This window comes from Gekko japonicus, unplaced genomic scaffold, assembly GCF_001447785.1.
Source record: "Gekko japonicus isolate JY-2015 unplaced genomic scaffold, Gekko_japonicus_V1.1 scaffold276, whole genome shotgun sequence".
NCBI classification, from domain to species: Eukaryota; Metazoa; Chordata; class Lepidosauria; order Squamata; family Gekkonidae; genus Gekko; species Gekko japonicus.
In genome coordinates, this window is record NW_015171510.1 from 1,106,683 (window position 1) to 1,125,740 (window position 19,058).

At 42.8% G+C, this 19,058-nt stretch overlaps 1 protein-coding gene across 1 annotated transcript in view; it reads right to left on the reverse strand.

The window, feature by feature from the left end:
- The window catches only part of CNTN2 (contactin 2), a 43,367-nt gene that overhangs the window by 11,844 nt on the left and 12,465 nt on the right, over positions 1 to 19,058 (reverse strand). The window contains exons 7-16 of the mRNA XM_015419338.1: positions 18,197 to 18,372; positions 15,088 to 15,224; positions 11,998 to 12,127; positions 6,904 to 7,054; positions 4,888 to 5,015; positions 3,778 to 3,953; positions 3,403 to 3,523; positions 1,306 to 1,464; positions 1,041 to 1,190; positions 241 to 311 (exon numbers count right to left, since the gene is read on the reverse strand). Coding sequence (XP_015274824.1) covers positions 241 to 311; positions 1,041 to 1,190; positions 1,306 to 1,464; positions 3,403 to 3,523; positions 3,778 to 3,953; positions 4,888 to 5,015; positions 6,904 to 7,054; positions 11,998 to 12,127; positions 15,088 to 15,224; positions 18,197 to 18,372 — 1,399 coding nt within the window. The remainder of the gene's footprint in view (positions 1 to 240; positions 312 to 1,040; positions 1,191 to 1,305; positions 1,465 to 3,402; positions 3,524 to 3,777; positions 3,954 to 4,887; positions 5,016 to 6,903; positions 7,055 to 11,997; positions 12,128 to 15,087; positions 15,225 to 18,196; positions 18,373 to 19,058) is intronic.

Genomic DNA, 19,058 nt, shown 5'->3' on the forward strand with positions numbered 1-19,058 from the left:
AAGCCTGCTATGGGTGGAAGACACGTGACACAGCAACCCCACTGAAGCTACGCAAGACTGCTCTGGCCAGTGTCTGTTTTGCTGTATAATCTGCCTTGAGTTCCAAGATGGAGAAAAGTCTGGATATAAGGGCAACAAATTAATACAGGAGTTCATGAATGATTTTCTGCTTATCCTCCTTCCTACAGAAAACATGATTAGACCCATTAGTAATGAAAACATAGCTTACGACCAGCTTACCGTCCAGTTGATGATGAGTTCCCCAGGTGCTCCCCCTCCTCCACTGAGCCCAGATGGTGCAACTGTAGGGGCTGTTTTATTCCCCGATAAAACAGACCAAATGCAAGTTAAATTAGAATAATGAATAATAATTAATTCATTATTATTATTGTATGGCAATGTGTGTTGTACAGCCAGGAGATCTGAAAATTGTCTGGCAGCCTTAAGTTCTAGCCCTTTCGCGATATGCACCAGTAAAGTGGTGAGCTAGACTTATTTTGGGGAGCTGAGAGCACTGAAAGAGCTGTGACTGACCCAAGGTCACCCAACTGGCTTCATATGGAGGACTGTGGAATAGAACCCGGTTCTCCAGATTAGAGTCCGCCTCTCTTAAATTAGAACATATAAAACAAGCAATCTGGAGGCAAAAAATAACACCATCTAACAAAGCAGAAGGCAGCAGCCATGTCCAAAAGAAGACTGAACTGCAGTTCAATACTAAAACTGAGATTCAAATAGAATGTTCAATTAACCCTGTAACTGTTATACATGATTTTGTATGAATACACTTTTAAATTGCTGAAAAGAACTATTTGGGATGTCTAAGCAAAGCATGAAGTAAAATCAGGTCACCATATCTTAAATATCTTAATCTTAAATATGTCAAATACGTTATAGTCCTCACAAAAATACAAAGGTGATATATGCTTGCTCAGAAGTTCATAAGCAGCAGTTGACTGTGGCATCTACTGTCATGGGAGACAAAGTTCTATCATGCAGCTGCTGCTAGATTTTTTCCCTCAGAAAATACATGTACTCACCAGCTTCTTTGGTGCGGCTCTTGGCAGATGGCACGCTAGGTTCTCCAGTACCAAGGATGTTGCTAGCCAGGACCCGGAACTCATAATCCATCCATGGTATGAGGTTGACCACTTGGGCCGTCTCTGCATTACCTTCAATATTTGCAGGATCTATAACCCAAAAGCACAAGAATAGACCAAATAGAGCAAGCAGTGCCAAAAGGGGAGAAGCAAAGCCTCACGCTGGAGCATGCACAGTATAGGCCACTGCCTTCAAGACACTTACTGGTGCGCACTTGCTTCCATTTGGAGAAGAGTGGAGTGCGGGCCTGGATGACATATTTGGCAATAGGACTGTGGTTATCAGAGCCTCGACTCCAGCTCAGTTGCACAGTGGTATCTTTTATATCCCTCACCACCAACCCCCCAGGAGGCCCTGGAGGACCTACCAGGAAGAGAACAACAATAGCAGAAATAACAATATCTCATTGAAGGTGTGTATTATAAATGCAAAGTGTAACATCTGGATTTGCAATGTGGACTTTGTCAGCTATATCTAAACTCTGTGAATCTCTGTTCCTGCTCCCTTGTCTTTATGGTAGCACTGAGGATGAATCTATTCAATTATTTCAGCCAGAATTCCAGAGCATGCTGAATAATTCTAGGCTAGTAGATAGGTTTTATGGAAGTCACAACTTATCAATCTACTAATATTCAATATGCCAGGAATTCTCCGGGCTTCTTCACTCCAGGCAAATTGACCTTATTGTAACCATCTATTCTGGACAGAGAATTTATGTTTCTAGGTGTCAAATAGAATTCTAGGTCCTGCGCTAGTAGATTTTCAATCAGTTTAAGTTTTTAATTTTTAAAAAATTGTCTAAAGGATACATTCTGCTTCACATGGGAATTTTCAGCCTATTGAAAGGACACTTGCATAACTTTTTATATCCTGAGACATGAAATCACCTAAATCAATATCTTGACAATCTGCAGTATAAAAATCTATGAGAGACCACTCTTGAACAAACATGAGATGGCTAAAACTGACATTTTTCAACATCAGGGAGTAACAGAATCTCCTCCAAATCTGAATTGCCTCCAGTTGCTTTTCTAACAATGTGGCAAAGGAATGGCCAACTGGCAACCTCTACGGCCATTTTATCTGACAGTAGGCAGCTTTAATGAAATTTAATAAACATATGGTAAAGCATATGCCCACAAGTTTATTTTTAAGGAAAAGAAAACTGTTTTCATGTTGTAAGAAGCAGAGAGTGTGCTGAGATGAGAGGCAGGGGGGCAAGAGATGCCTTGACAGTTATGGTGATGAAAGGCAGTCCAGATGTCACTACAGCTGGGGAGGTCCTCTTTGCCAGATACAGAGCATCCTTTTCCAACTGAGAGGGACAACATGCCAGCTTTTTGATGTGTTAACACTTCTAGACTTGAGGGTCCGGGTTTGGCAGGCTTGAGCACCAAGGCTTGGCATCCAGACTGACCAAAGGCCCCTGGAACACAAGTGACAGGGAAGTCTGAAAGGGCAGCCGGTCCTTTGTTTAGAAAGAAATTCCTGGGAGCTCCCCTTGGGTCTGTGGTTGAGCGTGTTGGATGACAGAGGAGAATGATCCTAAAGAGGGCTGTAGATGCACCAGGGATGGGGGCATCCTGCAACTGCCAGAGATCAAATGTAACATGGATTACAAGTACTAGTTAGCCATTGTCTTGTTGTTTATTTTACTTAGAAGAGGGCTGTAGATGCACCAGGGATGGGTTGCAGGAAAGATATACAAGTACTAGTTAGCCACTGTCTTGTTGTTTATTTTACTTGGTGAACCTGTCCTTTATGGTACCCTGAGTTTGTGCCTTGTAGAAATAAAGTTTGTTTCACTTGAGAGAGTCTGCACAAGTCCTTACCCATCTGCCTTGCTGCTTGGCATGCTACTTAGCGACACCCCTGTGGAGTTGTCTTCAGGCAATCCATGTGACAGTTAGATTTTACCTGAGGTGGTGGCAGCGACAATAAAAGCAGGTAAAACAGTGGCCACTCTTGCCACACAACATGACAGAGACCACAGCAGAGACAATCTGTCTTGCTCATTTTAATTTGTAGGTAGTATGTAAATGTACACAATTGTATGTAATGCTATGCCTAAGTGCACGTTTCTTATATCTGGGAAGTATTTACTGATAGATATTTACTATGAACATATTCCTAAAAGAACTAGTTTGCATGGGTAATATAGTTTCCACTTGGGAGCTTTCAGGAGAATTACAGAGGCTCTGAGAACAGAAAGGCTGGACAACCCTAATACGAAAGGAGCAGGAGCAGCATGGTCATGTCATTCATAAATCCAGGAGGCAAACAGTGAACAGGAAAAATTACCTCTTACAACCAGTGCGGCTGACTCGGAAGCACTGTCCACCACCGTCTGGGCTGTACATGTATATCGTCCGGCATGTTTCAGCTGAGCATTCAAGATCATGAGGTCTCCAATGCTCTCTTTCTATGAATGAGAGACAGTATCCAACAGGAACAACATCAGAGCCAGGGCGGGAATACTAAAACAAATGGGCTGAAAGAGTGACAGGCAGCTGGAAGTCAGGGTTGTATCTGCTGTGTCTTGGAGACAGGTAAATGATCATATATAATTAGCAAAGAAAAATAACACCCAGTGGGAGAAAAATCTTTGGGTCTCTTCTCACTGTGACCAGCTTTTTGGACATAATGTGCTAACAGCCTGCAATTTACAGTACTCACTGTACTCGCTCGCTTGTAATGGCCTTCAGACTTGGTGAAATCAATAGGAAAGTCATCCAGGCTCCAAGTAAAGGTGAGGTCCATTGTTGGGTCATGAGAAGCGTGGCACTGAAGGGAAATGTTCTCGCCTACATTGATATCAGCACTGGATGGCGCCAAGGTGATTTTGGTGGCATCTGTGGAGAACCAAGTGATAGAGATATTCTTTCCCAAAGGTGTTAGTGTACATCAGAGTTCACTAGCTCTCACACCCTAACCTACCTCATGGGTGGTTGTGGTGATAAAACAGGGAAATATGTACTTTTTTGGAGCAGAGGTGTTGGCAAAATGTGCTACCCTTTCTATTACAATATTCATTGCAGTCCCAAGGGTAGGTGAAGGGCGAGAGAGTAGGTGGCACAAACAGAGTAGGCCCAGCTTTTTTGATTACAGCAACAGGAGCAGTGGCGTGGCATAGGGCACAAATCCAAGCATTGAGTGACTTGCCTACCAGCCAATGACACTCTTCCCCAGTCTGTCTGCATGGGGGTAAATCTGGAATGGCAAGTTAAGTGGACCCACATGGGTACAAGCCCACTTTGCCACCTGCGAGTGGAGCCAAGCAACAGCCCACAAGCTGGGCATGGTGCTACCTGGCTTCACCCCCAAGACCCCTTGAAGGGGTCCACACCTGGGGGAGGCGGGCATGCAGGCACATCCTCCCTACCAAATGGATCCAGCCCAATGCCTAAAACCACCCAAAGCTGTGACAGGCAAGGAGATAACCAGAAAGATTATTGCGCTACAAAATCAGAAACCGGGGGGGGGGGGGAGGAGGGATGGTTGAAGAGTGTGCTGAAGGTACCTGATGACTTTGTGGCTTTAAGAGGAGATGGGACAAAACCGGGGAGGGACCCCCAGCTAAGGGGCCCTCCCCTGGCCCACCCACATCAACACCCAAGACAACTAGACATAGATTGCCTAGAGGAAGCCGCCGGGTTCCCAACAACAATTGTTGGTCCCATCCACGCAGCTCACTGCCATGTGGGCACAATGGCCCATTGCCCTGCAGCTGGAAAAACAGCCCCGGGTAAGTCCAGGGTCACAGCTTGTTTCCAGAAAAAACCTTACCTCGAACCGAGAGGATTCCTGTGCTGTTTGCTTTGCCCATGAAATTTTCAGCAAAGCAGGTATATTTCCCCTCATCTGACTTGCTAATATTCTGAATGATCAAGGTGCCATCAGGAGTAATAGTTATGCTGCAGTGAAGAAAAAGCCCACCAAAAGAAAAATAAAGTTGGCGCAAGCAAGCATAGATCACCAAGTCAAATTATCAGACATGCAGAATCAAGAAACAGATGAATTATGCAACATGTGATGAGTAAAATCTGTCAAGGATAATATATTGTATAAAGCAGAGTTTTAATCCTGTTTTAGGGCTAAATTAGCGATTTTTGTAACTTACTCTAGATACCTGTGGAAATTTTAATCAGAAGACCCGCTCTATTCAGCAACATACAGTGGCAAATAACAGTTGTGATCAATGTTTACCAAAAGGAAATCGATTGGCTTAATGCCAACCAAATGGCTGAGATAGACATACAAAACTAGACTACCCCCACGGATAAAATGAACTCATTAGAAGGGTATTGCATGCTTTTCTTCCAAGCTACTTAAAAATGATGTGATTGATGTTGCTGTTTCAACTGTGCAAAGCCTTTGGGTTTACTTTTTTCTGGTTTCTCCACAAAGTGCTTAAGGGTGGCCAGTCTTATGCCATTTTTCTTGTATAGTATGGAAGGCACTTCTTCACAGTTCAGACTTTGTTTCTTGTTTTCCACAGACAATGTAGGCTGTATTTCCAAGATCTATTCCCATCCAAGAAGTCTAATACAGCTACAAAGTGAATATAGATCTGCCACATTCTAGCTTGATAGCCACTATTTATTTTTATTTTATTTATTATTTACTTATTTATTTAATTTTCTTTATATCCCACCCTAGCCCACAAGTGGGTAACAGTATATAGGTCCATAAAAGCATTAAACATAAAAACTAAGACAAGTTTAAAATGAACAGGTAATAGTAATGATGGCAACAAAACGGAGAATTGAAATGCCTTCTACAGTTGACAGTCTTCTAGCAGGGTCAGTTTGGACAAAGAACAGTGACAAAGACGGTGTACAGGGGAATGGATTGGACATCTTCTGCCTCAACCAAAGGCCTGGCAGAACAGCTCCATTTTGTAGGCCCTGCGGAACTGTAATAGATCCCACAGGGCCCCGATCTCCGGTGGGAGCGTATTCCATCAGGCCAGGGTGGAAAAGACCCTGGCCATGCTTGAGGCTAAGCAGATGTCTTTTGGGCCGGTGACTACCAGGAGATGTGGGTCGGCAGGCCACAAGGCTCTACAGGGCACATACACAGAGAGACATTCGTTAGCCGCCTTTCTCCCCTTGCAGAATTTAATGCGGCTTACAATATAAATAAATCATTATAAAAACACAATAAAGCAACTGTTATAAAACCCATAAAATCACAGTTTTAAAACTCCAGTTAGGACTGCCGTAATAAATGCTAAGACAATCAAAATGCAATCCTAAATAAAACTTGTCTTCAACAGTCTCCTAAAGATCAACAATGAGGGAGCCAGGTGCAACTGGTTGTTACATAATTGCAGGGCTACTGTGGAAAAGGCCCTCTCTTGTGTAGTCCCCAAATGAGCATCTTTGGTAGGACTGTCAAGAGCGCGTCTCCCTGCAATTTTAATTCCCACGCAAGAACGAATGGGAGAAGACAGTCCTTCAAATACCCTGGTCCCAAGCCAGGTAGGGCTTTAATAGATCATGTATCTCCTCTGTTTGGATAAAACAGACATCTAGGTACCTTCTAAATCAATTGATGGATTTGCAGCAGGACCAGACAAGAAGACATTGCCTCTGAAGGATTAAAATTGCACTCCTGAACACACATCCCTGGAAGGGAGCCCCACTAAGTGCAGTGGGATGCTTTCCAAGAAAAACATACACTGTATGAGGTGAAACAAAAGTTAGATCCAGGCTAAGCAGAGATCAGCAGGCTAACCATGCCATGGAGAAACACATGGTTATGGATATTTTTGTCTAACTACCAAGAAGCTTCTGGTACCTGGGACTATTGTGCAGAAGTTCAGTCCCTTTGGTCCAGAGTATAACGGATTTTGGTGCAGATCTTGGCTGGCAGTGAATGATGACTTCCCCTCCTCGAGCTGCTGGTATCAGTCGCTTCACAGGGTTTAGACGAAAATCTGGAGCAAGAGCTAAGAAGAAATGCGATTAACGTGCTTTTAGTGAATGCCAGGACATGGAACTTATAAAGATTCCCAGTGGATTTTAGAATGGCGCAAAGGTTGCTGTTGCTGTGGCATATTTTACTGTTTCTCTTAAACATGGCTTTCTGTTTACACTTGGGACACCTAAATAGTTTTGTACCAGTGCATTTAGTTATTTAAAACAATTGGAAACTCACCTTTTCCTGATGACTGAGGATCCAATGCAGGTAACAACAATAAATATAACACAATTATACTGACACGACCCATTATTCAGTATAAGGGAAAAATACATAATCATGCTGGTTTCAACTGATAGGTATATTTCAGTCTTGGTTGCAATGGTGTCATCTTTGTGAAGGACAAAGGGATATTTGAGACAGGTTATGAGTATGGCATTACTCAATAACCAATGATATTTCAAAGTACAGGTGATGCTGGTCAGCAAAGTGGATGTCCTGAATGGTGTTACGCTTCTTACACTTGACAAAGTTAAATTGTCAGTGGAGAGTTCAAGCATTTTGTTAGATCCTTCACTTCTATTAGGAAAAAAAGTGCTCACTGAAGAATTCTTTCTTCCAGCTTCATCTTGCACAGAGACTGGCTTCCCTTTTGGACTCAGCTGACCTGACTGTGCTGATCCATGCTAGACTACTTTAATATGCCCTACATGGGGCTACCCAAGAACTACAACCAACGCAAAATATGGCAGCCAGGGTTTGGTTTTTTTGGTCAATGCTAGACTTAATAGACATATTACACCTGTGCTAAGAAAATTTCACTGGTAATCAGTATGCTTTTGGGTTCAATTCAAGGTGTTGATGCTCATCTTCAAAGCCCCTCTTGGCTTGGGTCATGTAGAGTTGAACAATTACCTCTTTCCACCTTTGTTGCAATCATGTGTCTCTAATGAGGGTTGTTTCTTGGTCCTAAGAATGCTGAGAAGTTTACAGCAAGCATGTTTGGCCAGACAAAGTGTCTGGGCTTGGGATGGCCCAAGACCCCCATGGTATAAGAGCAGGACCTAGCCCGTGCCACCCCAAACCTGGACCCTGGCAGCAGTGGAATAAGAACATAAGAACATAAGAGACGCCAATGTTGGATCAGGCCAAAGGCCCATCCAGTCCAACACTCTGTCACACAGTGGCCAGAAATACCAGTGCCATCAGGAGGTCCAGCAGTGGGGCCAGGACATTAGAAGCCCTCCCACTGTTGACCCCCCCCCAAGCACCAAGAAGACAGAGCATCACTTGCCCCAGAGCCCCTATCTATACCTTGTGGCTAATATCCACTGATGGACCTCTGCTCCATATGGTTATCTAATTCCCTTTTGAAGCCGTCCATGCTTGTAGCCGCCACCACTTCCTGTGGCAGTGAATTCCATGTGTTAATCACTCTTTGGGTGAAGAAGTACTTCCTTTTATCCGTTCTAACCCGACCGCTCTGCAGTTTCATGGAGTGCCCACGAGTTCTTGTATTGTGAGAAAGGGAGAAAAGTACCTCTTTCTCTACCTGCTCTTTCCCATGCATAATCTTATAAACCTCGATCATGTCACCCCTCAGTCGTCTTTTCTCCAAGCTAAAGAGCCCTAAGCGCTTTAACCTTTCCTCATAGGGAAAGTGTTCCAACCCTTTTATCATTCGAGTTGCCCTTTTCTGCACTTTTTCCAAAGCTATAATATCCTTTTTAAGGTGTGGTGACCAGAACTGCACACAGTATTCCAAATGAGGTCTCACCATTGATTTATATAGCGGCATTATGATATTGGCTGATCTGTTTTCAATACCCTTCCTAATAATCCCCAGCATAGCATTGGCCTTCTTTATTGCAGTCACACACTGTCTCGACATTTTCAGTGAGTTATCCACTACAACTCCAAGATCTCTCTCTTGATCAGTCACACCTGCAGCACTCATGGGCCTTGGGTCCCAGTGTGGAGAGGAGTGTGGCAGGGCTGGTGGTTACCACCTGGAAGTCACTGCCACTGGCAGTGACCTCCAGATGGGCACAAAGGTGGCTTCCTGGCAAGATCCACCACGGTCCTGTTGCTGCGGAGAATGGAGTCCCAGCGGCAAGTCCCAAGTCCCAAGGGTGGTCAGTAGCTGGAACAGTGAGGGAGGGAGTTCGCAGGATGTTAGAGTCCACACCAGATACTGCTGACGTGACTCTGGTGTGAGGCCACAAGCAGAAGGGTGGTACTTCCCCAGGAAGAAGCAGGAAGGAAGTGGGGACCCACCCTTTCCAGTCCTGGCAAGGAGAAACCGGCTGAGCACGTGGGGCGAGGCTGATAAGGGAGTGGAAGGGAGGTGGGGCATGAAAGTGATGAGGGAAGATAAAAGGGAGGTCAAGGAGGAAAACAGACTGGGCTCTGGAGGTTGTTCTAGATGTGACCAAGCAGAGAGGAGGAGGAAGGTGGATAATTGAACCCCCTCCCCATTCTGAGACCTCCCGCTGTTCTCAGGGTCTGGGAGGGTGACGGAGGAGGGAGCAGACCCCCATAAGGGCAGGTGGGGCTTGACACAAACATATTATGTTCAACAGCAAGTTCTCAGAAGCTGAGCCTTAGATCTCCTTCCCTCACCACCAACCAACTCAAACAGCAGCCAAACAGCTTTGCAACCACACAGTTGCTGTGCTATTTCAGTTCCATTTCCTTTTACCTTGGCAAGCCACTTTTGTAACCTCTGAGAGGGTCACAGATGGTGGGGTCAGGCAATTAAAAGACATGGGGGGGGTACTGTGATTCCCATAGAGCTGTGCAAAAACGTGCCTGCAGGTAATAGCCTTTATTAAATGAACACCAAATAGACATTTAAAAATATAGTGTTTTATTTGCAATCACTGGCTGACTGATTAATTTTCTCACCATTTGTTTATATCACTGGCTGGTGGATAATGATAACAGGTCTGTGGGGGAGGGTGGATCTATGGTTCTCATCAAGCTTTGTGAGAATGTGGATGTGTAGTACACTGCTACCCCCACTGTACTGTACTGTTTGAATATACAAAAAGTAACCCAATGAACAGGTTTGAATTACTCATGAACATGTGAACAGCTTGGCAAAAAAATCAGCTCTCTGCTCACAGCCGCTGAACAGAATGTGAGTTGAACCAGCAAGTACCTGAACATCTCTGGTACACAATAAAATTTATGACAGGAAAACCAAGATAGGCCGACATAGGAAAGGAGGGGAGCTCCCAGCTGTCTTTTTAAGCCTGGCAGAAGATCTGAATCTGTTAGATATCTGGAGAATGAAGAATCCAGACAAATATGATTATACTTATTACTCCGGACGACATAAATCGTGGTCCAGATTAGATATGTTCTGGCTAAGTGGATCACTATTGACGGAGGTTAAAGAGGTAGAAATCCAGCCAATGACATACGCAGACCACAAACCAGTGTTGTTGACATTAACAGAGACACAACGGCAGACAAGGTGGAGGCTTAATATATTTCTATTGAAAGATCAGGAGTTTTTGGGGAAAGTCAAAAAAGAGATCAAAGAATTTTTTCAATTTAATTTGCGCCCAGAATCTAAATTAATAACTGTCTGGGATGCATTTAAGGCCTTCCTCCGGGGAATTTTTATACGAGAGACAATTAATAGAAGGAAAAAAATGAATCAAAAAATACAAGAGATTATGCAGAACCTTCCTTTCATGTAGGTAGGTAAGATCAACACCTGTTCATTAAAGGGCCTTCCCCAGCAGGACAGGCTTTCAGAACAAATGAGGAAGGCTTCCAGACGTTGGGCAAGGCTGTACTCTTTAAAAAGAATTTTAATGGGGCTAGTTGTTAATCAGGTTGTTTGCTACATATATTCTATGTGAATTTTATCTGTTTTAATTATATTTAATTAATATTGTAAGCCGCCTTGGATCTGTATGGAGAAAGGTGGGTTAAATATCATATAAAGAAATATTTTAATTATAAAAATTTAAGGTTTGTTTGGCCTCCTCACATGAGTTTATAATTTATACATTTAAAGCCCTTATGGCACAACCAAAAACTGGCTCCCAAGGTAGGTAATAACGTAATTAAAATTCTTACGATATAATACTGAAAATAAACCAGTCAATTCAAAACACATCAATCAGACAAGAATAAAATGCAAACAAAATCGCAGCAGAGATAAAAACAGCATACTAAAATAATGCTACTGCTATACAACCAGTTCACCGAAAAACCTGAGAGAGTCTTTACCTGGCATCAGAAGAACAACAAATCCTTCTTAGGCAAACTTCTATTTAGAGAGCACTTCAAAACTGGGTTGTCACTGCTGAAAAGGCACTTGCCCCAGCACTTATTTGCCTCATCTCCCGAAAAGGAGGGAAGACAGAGTAGAGCCTCAGATCATGATCTCAGGGCACAGGCAGGAACACAATAGCTTTCACGGTGCATGAAGCAGAAGTCACCACTTGGGGAATGGGATAACGTGAATTTTTAAATATGACTATATACCATTAAAAAGTTTGAGATAAATCCACTGGCTTTTTGTTAATCTCTCCCCCCCCCCATCCTTGCTGCAGACCTCTGACACCCAGCATTTTGGAGGACATTTTTGGTTGCACTGGGAAGGTGAAAGTAGGGAAGTCACACTCTACAAGATGGAAATACCCCACTGAATTAACTCCACTATTTATTTAGAACATTCTACACTACCTCTCCAGAGACTCACTCAAAGCCACTAACAATAGAAAAACAAAATGAAACAAAGAAAAAGATAAATTAAAACAGTAGGTCAGTGTTTCATTATGAAACATTCCACTGCATTTTTATATGGCAGTCATCCAGTGTTTGGGACAATCTTTTCTCCACTGATATTTCATAATCCAGAGAGCTAAAACTTTTTAATTGGAGACATTTTCATTGGAATTGGTGAGAGAACCTCTCACCTAAATCATATTGATACTACCTAGAACTTACCTTGCACATACAATTCAGCACTAGCATAAACAGTGCCATGCTTGTTGTCTGCTACACACTGGTACATCCCAGAGTCCTCCATTGTTAACTTTAAAATCCTCAAATCTCCACCATTCACTTCAATACGATTCTGTGCAGACAAGTGGATTAGGTGGTCAGAAAGCAACACAAAGCATGAAACTGAAAGACTCTGAGAGCTGAGCTTCAGCAGAGATCCTCAAACCAGCTTCCTCAGTAGTGTTATGTTGTTAATATCCAGTCATGTTTGACACATCTTAGCTAAACTTGCCAAGCTCTGTGACATGCTCTACTTGCTGTTATTCACTCATGTGTGTATGTGCGCGCGCACAGGTGTGAGGGCTCAAATATTTCAGAAACTTCGTGGAACACCTGCTTCCTTTGAAAAGTAGCTGTTCAATATTCTGGTTGTCAAAAGCCACACGAGAATGGCATGAGGAAAATTAATATGCCACCTGTCACTCCAAGGGATGTATGAAGGAAATATTTCTATGGCTATTATTGTGCCCAAAGCTGTATACAATGTGCCACTGGTTGTCCTCCATGTTAGTGAAGCTACCTTTGCACGGTTAGTATAGTGACACTAGGGCTGTGAAATATAATTATGCAGGATTCCCATCCTGGAATAAAATCGCTACTTCTGAGACAGACACCCAGCTTGTCATTTATAGATGCCAATTTAAATATATGAAAACATAAACTGGCTCACTTAACTAGCATTCCAGTTAACAAAAACATTTCCAGTGGGTAATATGTCCCAGAGTATGGCACAACAAACATTTTGGGCAGGGTATACAAAAGCAAATCTGAAATTCTAGCTCTCAAATCCTTTTTGAGCAAATTGCTCTTTTATGAAGGGAACACCTCACTGAAACAAAAATAGGGAGAGAACTTGATGAACATGCATATTTTGTTCTGACAATTACAACACAAAACCATAATTTATTATTGGTTTTTTAGTTTGTGAAACAAGGATTTGGCTCACAGATGATCATTCAAACCATGGTTTGTCTTGACAAATACTAGTTTCATTGTCTTCAGCCTTTCCCACACCTGTCTCACAGAGATCTGTCTGATAATTCCACCCTGCACTGTTGTGAGAGTATTACCCCCGCAAAAGTCAGGTTTAAGCCTAAATGTCCACACATCATACAAAACCAATTATGACAACCATGGTTAATAACCAGCTTGAAACCATACTTCTGAGTCCTTGTTTGATGTACCCTAACTAACTGTAATAAGTGGAGTGGCTCAGATTTCAACCATCGGACAAATCATCCTTAGTTTAAATAAACCACAGGTTTGTGTGATGTCTTAACCAAGTCTATTTCTCACATGTTACTCTTGTTTTATTAGTATGCTTCCCTCTTGCTGTTGTCAGTATTTTTGATAAGGAAGATTTGTATTAAGATACGCTGGGAAAGAGGGGTGTGTGTGTGGTTAAGTTGCTCTCAAGTCACTTCCGACTTATGGTGAAAGATACTTAGGGAGTATTATTTTGGATCAAACTCGTTATCACATACAAAGCCCTTCATGGCCCTTGTACCCTCATAACTTCAGGATAGCCTGTCTCCTTATGGTCTACCATGACAGCTTTGCTCATCTTATCAGGGCCTTCTGCAGGTGCCACCCTGCAAACAGGCAAGATCAACAAATGCCCATACACATGTATTCTCTGTTGTAGCCCTCAGTTTATGAAATAGCCTGCCTGATAAGGTCAGGAAGGATTCTATTCTCCTGGTTATGTACAATTGAATTATTCAGAAGGGCATTTTAAAAAAGGAAGATGTTTTAAGAAAAGGAAAGGGATTGTGGACTATACTACTGTGTACAGTACATAGTATCTGTGGCTGTATGTATTATCCTACTATGTAATTTGTTCATTTTTTAAAACATGTCCTGTTACTACTTATGCTTTGTTTCAGCTTTCTTTCAATTGTATGAACTTCAGCTAAGATTGCTCTTGTAAGCCACTGGAAATGACTGAGGAGTCCATCAATCAAAAATGCAAAAATGGCTAATTAAGACACTGGTCATTGTTGTGTTAAATTCTGTGCTTCCAGCTATGTACAAAATAAACTTCAGTTGTTTCTTACTGGAATCCAAATTTAATCTTTTTTCAAATGAATTAACAAGCTTAAGATATTTTATTTTTAGATTTAGTGAATAATTTTTCTCAGCCTCAGACCCAAACAAAATATGGGGATAACATCACTGGCCTGTTTTACAAACAAATATATGTGAAGTGTTTTGAAAACTGAATGTGCTATATCAATGTAAACTATTGTCATTATGTTTTTTCACATTCTTTGAAGTATAACAAGCTTTACATTTCACTGCATTTTAATCTATTTACAGTTTTTATTTCACCATCTCTATGTCTATCACCACCAACTAGGGTTGCCAAGTGAATTTCACTCACTGGCAGGGGAGCCTAACTGCGCGCTGGGAGCCGTCCCTCGTCATGCGCAGGGGCGCGCAAAGCACGCGCATGCCGCCAGCACGTCACCGGAAGTGACGTGCAACGTCGACCCAATCGTCGGAGGGAAAACCATAGAGTTTTCCCTCCGACAATCGGGGCCACGCCCCCAACGTGATCGACGTGGTTGCGTCACCTCTGGTGACACAGCCACGCTGCGCTTCGGGGGGCGGAGTTCCCCCCCGGGCCTGATTCCGCCGCAGCGGAAATCAGGCCTCCAAAGCGGGGGTTTACCCACCACCCGCCCCTCGCCCCCACTTGGCAGCCCTACCACCAACTGAGAATATACTTTATACATGTCGTGACACTTTTGCCTCAATGAATCTGTTAGTTTAAGGTGCCACAAAGCTCACTTTCTTGCTGTGCTACAACTAATTAACATGACTATCCCTCCAGAATTTACAGGCAGAGTGATTTTCCTAAGATACCTGGTCCACATGACAAATGGGATGTCTGATTACCAGTGCACAATGGGAAAGAGAAAGTAATGGAAATGCAAAGTCACAAGGCTGACTAGATTAGATTACAGAGACTTCAGAAGTTGAAGATGAAGGGCAGTGATAACTACTACCTGTCAGTGATCTATGTGATACCTGGTAAGTTAATGGCTGCCCATTCCGTAGCCATTTTATTGTAGGCCTCGGCTTGCCAGATGCAGCACAGCTCCAGCGCAGGTCTGATCCGATGTCAGCCTCTCTGTCTGTGATGACCTTCAGCCATTCTGGCTGAGCTACAAAGAGTGGAATCAGATCCATGAATTTCACACAAAAAGCAGAACAAAATTCATAAAGTTCACCTTGCATTGGGGATTTGCCATGGTATTGTAAACCCTACCACTACCACAAGGCATTTCATTTCCCAAACCTGGTTAAAATGTTTTTTTTAATTATTTAAAATATTTTCCCCTGCTTTTTAGTTGCAAGGCTCCCCCCACTACTATTTGTCCTGTGTGGGAAAACCAAATTAATTCTTTGTGTTGATTTTTACTGCAGAAAATCTAAGGCAGTTATCCACAGTAAAGCCACTGTTTTCAGGAAGGGTATTGGAAGAACTGAGTCAAACAGACGTGATGACAAATGAAGTTCTAGGGCAATGGACAAGTTAAAACCAACTAATCACTAAGTCCACTGGCATACACCCAAGGCTTCTTGAGGAATTCACATTCAAAATTGCTCATCTCCTAACAAATGTATATGTAACATCACTGAAATCCACCTCCTTTCCAGAGGATGAAGAAATAGCAGATATGAAGCCAGTTTTTTAAAAAGGGATATAGAGGAGGTACAGGAAATTACAAGTCAGTTAGTCCAACATCTCTTCCACATAAATTGGTGGAAGCTATAATTAAAGATAGATAAGCACACAAAGGAGCAAGGTCCCTCTGAGGAAGACTCCACTTCTGTTAAGAGAAGGACTGTCTCACCAACATTCTGGAGTTTACATGAATAATAGTGGAGGAGGAGGAGGAGATTGGATTTATACCCCGCCCTTCACTACCCAAAGGTGTCTCAGAGCGGCTTACAAACTCCTTTTCCCTTCCCCTCCCCACAACAGACACTCTGTGAGGTAGGTGGGGCTGAGAGAGCTCTTGACAGAAACTGCTCTTTTTTTGAGAACAGCTCTTATCAGAACTAAGGCTTGCCCAAGGTCATCCAGGCAGGTGCAAGTGGAGGAGTGGGGAATCAAACCCGGTTCTCCCAGAGTCCACGCACTTAACCACTACACCAAACTGGCTCTGTGATCTGGTACACATTATACACTTTGATTTTCAAAAAAGCTTTTGACAAACTCCCTCACCAAGGACTCCTAAATTATCTTTGCAGTCAAGGGATAAGAAGACAGATCCTCTCATGGATCAGAAACTAACTAAACAGGAAACAGAGAGTAGGAGTAAATGGATAGCTCTCGCAGTGGTAATACTTCTTCTTAATTGGTTCATAAATGACCTAGAATTGGGGGTGAGCAGCAAAGATCATATTTGTAGATGATAATTATTCAAGATTATGAGAACCAAAGCTGATTGTGAGGAGATTCAAAAAGATCCCTCCACACTGGGTGAGTGGGTGACAATGTGCAAAATGATAGTTAGTACAAGTACAAGGTAATACATCTTGGGGTGAAACCCCTTAATTTAAATCACATGTTGATGGGGTCTGAACTGACATTGACTGAGCAGGAGATTTTGGGATTGTGGTGGACAGCTCAATTAAAATGTTGACTCTGTGTGATGAAAAAGGGAAATTCTACGCTTAGGAAAAGGATTGAAAATGAAACAACTGGGCGTGGGTCTTGCAGAAAATCTTGACTGATTTAAGGGATTTGTCTGTCAGCAGAATAGGGCTGCTTCGTCTCCCCACTCCTACTGCAGCCCGAAATACCCTACAAAGTGCTGCCCCTGTGACACAGTGCCCCCTCCCAGACAGCATAAGAGGGAATCAGAGATCTGCAGTGAGAGAGAAGCATAAAAAAAATTGCAGCTTGATCCAGCCCTTAGACCCATAACACCTTTATATAGATCTGTGACGCTGTCACATCTGGAATGTGGTGTATTGCACCATTTTGATTGCTGTACCTCAAAAGGGTTATTGTAATGCCGGAAAAGGGTAACTGAATGATCAAGTGGTTGGAACTTTTCAGTGTAGAGAAATGACAACTAAGGGGTGAGAGTGTATGTAGAAAACGTTTTCTCCCTCTTGGTGCACTGTAATATCACAACTCGTGGGCATGAAGCTGATGGGTGTACTGTACTCAGTACTGCTGTACTCAGGGCTCTCTTTGTAGCAGGAAGGAACTCCTTTGCATATTAGGCGAAACACCCCTAATGTAGCCAATCCTCCAAGAGCTTACAGTAGCCCCTGGAAGAAGAGCTCTGTAAGCTCTGGGAGGATTGGCTACATTAGGGGTGTATCTCCTAATATACAAAGGAGTTCCTGCTACAAAAAGAGCCCTGAGTCTCAGACTAACTTCTGGAATTCACTGCCACAGGATGCAGTGATGGCTACTAGTCTGAAAGGCTTTAAAGGGGGACAAGACAATTTCATGTACAAATAGGTCCTTGTTTTCACCTTCCCACTCCAATCCACTTTTTAATTACAGCTTCCTGTCTCTTTTATTTCTCTCCTGAACCTTTGCTGCCAAACAATTAAGTGCTTTTGAGAAGGTATTCCGGGGTGTTCCGGGAAAATGGTGCGGTGCTGCGGGTGTTTTCAGGACGCTCCCTGATCTCCCTGACCTTTTTTGCTTTCTTTGGAGTTCCTTTCCCGTCTTCGCCGACTGTGTTGGACTCCTCCCAATTTCCTGGAGGGAGACTGGGTGCAGAAGGCTTGTTCGGTCCCCCCCGCAACGGCGGTTAGCGGGGGAGAGACCGTTTAGCCTTGATGCAGAAGAGGAGCAGCTTGGATTTACTTTAGGTTAGCAGATATATGTGTTGCAACAGGTATATATGTTTTTGTTTTTTCTTTGTTTGTTTATATGTTCCTGAAAATTAATAAAGAGAAATCATAAAAAGAGGAGGTATTCCTCTTGTTCCCAGATGACTGATGCGAACCTCTTCTGATCACCTACCCAACTCTGTTGCTGTAGCTGCTCCTCTTCATGCAGCCATTTCTCTTATCCCCATTCTTGGAGCAAGACAAGGTGCAATGGGCTTGCAAGCAAAAGAACAACTTAAGCCTGGAGAAAGGACTTCCTGGGCAGCCTCACCTTGGATGATGATGCGTCCTTGATGGGTGTCTTTTCCTTTGATGTTCTCAGCTTCACATTCATAAATGCCCTCATCATCAAAGCCAATCTTCTCAAATTGCAGGAGGGGCTTAGTTGCGATCCATGAAGAGGATGAACTGCCATCCAGCTTGCGCCATTTTATTTGAGGGACAGGGCTGGATCAGAAAAGGAAACTCAATCAAAATGCAACCTGAAACTTCAGGAGCAACGTAATACTTAAGAACAAAACAAAACATCACATCACACAAAGCATTCTGCTCCTTCCTGTTACAGCCCACACCTCTCAAATTTTCCTCATTGTGAGCAGTATCTTCCATCCTTTTAAATTGTTCAAGTTCTATTTATTGTCCTAGGTAATTTCCTATTTCATTATATTTTTCAACATAAGACTGTACAAAACCACAAAACTGCTGGCATATAAGCCTGCCCAGAAATCACACTGGCTTAGAAACTCCTTCCTTCCTACTCTCCATCCCAGACTGTGAGATCTACTTGTGGATACTCAGTATTTGGTAAGCACTCTGTACATGTTCAGAGGCACTGCTGTTTATTTTTAAAATTTTAGCATTACAGCATCGCATTTAAAACAGATTCTGGAACCAACTAAGCTGTGAGGAGCCCTAGCTAAGAGCTGTCAATGAATAACATTTGTTATCCAATAACCATTATCATAATACACTGAAAACAATGAATCAGCACATACAGAATATGAAAAATGGGCTCACAAAATGGGACATCATATAGTATAATTCACTACCTGGAATCATCCACTCTACAATGTGGGAAGAATAAGGATTTACTAAATGCAGACTTGGGAATGCTCCAGCCACTGCAAGTTAGA